Source organism: Cotesia glomerata, linkage group LG10 (genome assembly GCF_020080835.1).
Source record: "Cotesia glomerata isolate CgM1 linkage group LG10, MPM_Cglom_v2.3, whole genome shotgun sequence".
Taxonomy (NCBI): domain Eukaryota; kingdom Metazoa; phylum Arthropoda; class Insecta; order Hymenoptera; family Braconidae; genus Cotesia; species Cotesia glomerata.
The window spans coordinates 15,418,643-15,421,936 of record NC_058167.1 but is presented as its reverse complement, the minus strand read 5'-3'; the positions used below and the strand labels follow the sequence as shown (position 1 = coordinate 15,421,936).

General features: G+C 28.5%; 1 protein-coding gene across 1 annotated transcript; it reads right to left on the bottom strand.

Moving 5' to 3' along the window:
* Positions 1 to 542: 542 nt before the first annotated feature.
* Positions 543 to 2,513, bottom strand: LOC123272676 (antichymotrypsin-2-like). Its single transcript, XM_044739617.1, has 7 exons — positions 2,432 to 2,513; positions 2,208 to 2,350; positions 1,936 to 2,115; positions 1,651 to 1,861; positions 1,310 to 1,524; positions 900 to 1,233; positions 543 to 822 (listed from the first exon to the last, which is right to left on the bottom strand). The coding sequence occupies exons 1-7, from the start codon at positions 2,439 to 2,441 to the stop codon at positions 677 to 679; spliced, it is 1,239 nt and encodes a 412-aa protein (XP_044595552.1). The 5' UTR covers positions 2,442 to 2,513; the 3' UTR covers positions 543 to 676.
* Between the last annotated feature and the right edge of the window lie 781 nt (positions 2,514 to 3,294).

Genomic DNA, 3,294 nt, shown 5'->3' with positions numbered 1-3,294 from the left:
TGTTAACATTACAAATATATTTTTTTATCTTTATAAAAGTCCATTACTATTTGTAACAATGAATATTACGATGTACAGAGTGCATAAAAATTTGGAAACACCTTTGTCAATCGGTAAAAGACGTAAAGCACTTTAGCTTGTCGTCTACAAACGAAAAGCAAGAGAGGTGCTTTTATCTCATACCTGCACCGGACGTCGTGACAATGGACTGTGAAGATCACGTCGTTTCTCATGGCCAGAGGCCGTAGCTTTTCTGGATTTTCTACCCATGACAGTTAGATATTATTATATATACTTCATCTTTTTCGCGGATAAAATTACTCTCTTACGAATTTTTTTAGCACGTTTTTTCCTTCCCTACTTCATCTTTGACTTTTCTTTTCCTTGCACTTTTTATGTCGCCCAACTTTATGAGTAATGTTAGTAGAATAAAATTGATGTCTATGAACGTTAAAATATATTACTATTACTTTTATTATTTATATACTAATCAAAAAATTATATTTTTAAATTTTCTCGATTACAGTGATAGTATGCAGATTTTTATGTCTCAAAGGATCCTTCTATTTACTAAGATTAATAACCACTATCTTTCTATATTAAAAACTCCATGAAAATGGACTGTATTTATTAACTATTATAAGTCATATTTATGATTAATTATTTATTATGTATATCAATAATCAGGATCAGTAACCTTTCCGGAAAATAGAATAGTATTTTTGTTTGTAATCAAATACATGAATGGTCGATTAACAACAAAATCAACTTTTTTTAAGTACGGGTTATATCCTTTACCAAATCTGAAGTTTAAAGTAGCTTCTGCAACAATAATTCCATATTAAATTATTTAAATATAATTACAAAAAATGGATTTTGAATTTTTTATGAATACATACGTGTAGCAGCAACTGCTTCAACACCTTTTTCATTTACTTCAAAAATCGTTTTTTGAACAATTTTAGCTATTTTCATTTCAAGAGGTTTTTTGCTCATTCTAGAAAAGTTAGCATTGTCTTGAAATGGAGTAACCATTCCCATTTGGTTGAGTGGTACTGTCAAATCGAATTTGTTTTCCATTTTGAATTTTGGTAAGAATAATCTTACTAGACATCGTGTGCCTTTGACAGCACTTGGTTCCAATTTGTGAAGATTATTTTCAATAATGTCAAGTCCATCAATTTCGTTTGGCAACATAACAATCATGTTCAGGTATTCATACACATAATTACTCTTTTGATGATTAAAAAAAAAAAGATTGTTTAAAAAATTTTAATTATTCAAGAATCTTAACTAATTTATAGAATACCTTGAAACGTAACCGAACAAAAGTTGCATTGGATTCAGAAAGAACTCCATAAGATGTTTCAATAGACTGCCACATCATTGGTACTTCTTTGGTTTCAAATTTATTGAGATGGAAAGTTTTTAAATTTGTATCTGATTTTTCAAAAGCTGAACTCCATAGTGCTTTGAAGTACACTGCATTTACAAGGATTAGCATAGTTTCCTGATCAATATCATCTACAGAAAATGAAAACCATCACAACAACTCAGTACAAAAGTAAGTCAAATGATAATATTGCCAAGCAAATGTTGACAGAAGTATTTTATTAGTTTAACTACGTAAAAGATCATAGAAATACTTACTGGGGTCGATAATTTTTTCAATACGTTGGTGAGTTTGTTCTGCACACCATTGATTGATTGCTTGAGCCGTTTCAGCACAATTTTCGAATTCAACATTCTCAATCGAGGAATTAAAAGTCGTCTTAATTAAGTTTACATAGTCAGGGTATATTTTTATTCCTTTTTTGATATACATTCTATTTGCCATTTTAACTTCTGATGTTTGAATGGCCTAAGTAAATAAATTACCACAAAGTTTCTATAATTAATTAAAATTATTTTAACTTGGTTGATTAGAAAACTTACATTAAACATTTCGAGCATGGAATGTATGCCCGTTCGATGAACGGAATTATCAGAATCAAAATGTAGTACAGACTTCATTTCTTCAGCATTTTCACCATCCGCACCACAAGCTGCCATCATGAGTACTAGGGCTACGCTCAATGGTGATATGACGAAACTTTTTACATTCCTTGAAATAATCTTTTTACAAATATATTTCATAATTATGATCATGGTTTTCATTAATTATCAATAAAAGCAATTAGTTACTATTCACGTAAGAGTTTTCTTACCTTATGTAACTCAACAGTGAATCGATTAATTCCGAGTGATATGTCATGAATTGCTTGCATATTTTCATCGCGTTCGAAATTAAAACCGGATGTATAATGAGCGGTGCAAATTGTAATTATAAATGGGATCCAGAGCATAATTTCTACGAAAATAACAAAATTATCGAAATAAATTTGAGTCAATAATAATTAAGTGTTAATGTATTTTATTCATAATTACTTACTGATCGCCATGGTACTATTTTCGATTTGTCGCAACAAGTGGGTATGTATTATCCTTATACGTTACTTATCCGTAGAAAAAATATGACTGAATGAAATATTCAAGAGTATATGATTATTTATAGGCAGTTATGATTAGAAACATCCGCCTTGGGTACGGATCAAGTCTATAAAAATGTACGGCCGTTAATATGGCCGATTAAAGTAGGAAGATTATTAACATCTGAGGTAGTTCATAGATCATTTTAAAATAAATATCTCATAAATCGATAAATATATTTATAGTATATTTTAAAAGTAAGTGTTTTCGAGGTAATGAAACAAAAAAAACTTGGATAAAATATATTTTCAGTTGGAAATTAAATAAAATTATTTTTAGACAAAATGTTAAACTTTAATATTTGTTAAGAATACATTGTGTATTGATAGTTTTAAAAATAATTGAAGGGTGGGCTTTCTGAGTTATGGAACTGCTAAATTTTTCACGCATTACAATCATCATTCGAGCATAATTTTCTTGAATAAAATAACTATAACTTTCAATTCATTCTAATAAACATTTGATAAAATTTTATTATAAATAGTAATAAATTATTAACCTGTTTATGTTGAAATTGAAAATTCTTTTATCCTAAAATAAAGCTGAAAAAAAACATTGGTTAATAACTACTAGAGGTCCCTTATCTTACTAAATATATATTTAATTGGGTGAATAGAATAGATTTTGTTTCGTTTATGTTTTTTAATGATATAAAAAAATCGGTTTCAAAAACCCTTTCTGAAAGAAAGGGTGAATGTCTTGAAACACACCCTTTTGATTTTAGAAATTAAAATTTTTTTTACGCTCTTTTAGCGCAAAATTCTA

Bases quoted from the DNA above. Each gene is read 5' to 3' on its own strand.
- LOC123272676 (XM_044739617.1), bottom strand. The intron at 2,116-2,207 runs GTAAGAAAACTC...ATTTGTAAAAAG, and splicing joins TCACTGTTGAGTTACATAAG to ATTATTTCAAGGAATGTAAA. The intron at 823-899 runs GTATGTATTCAT...TTATTGTTGCAG, and splicing joins TGAAGCAGTTGCTGCTACAC to AAGCTACTTTAAACTTCAGA.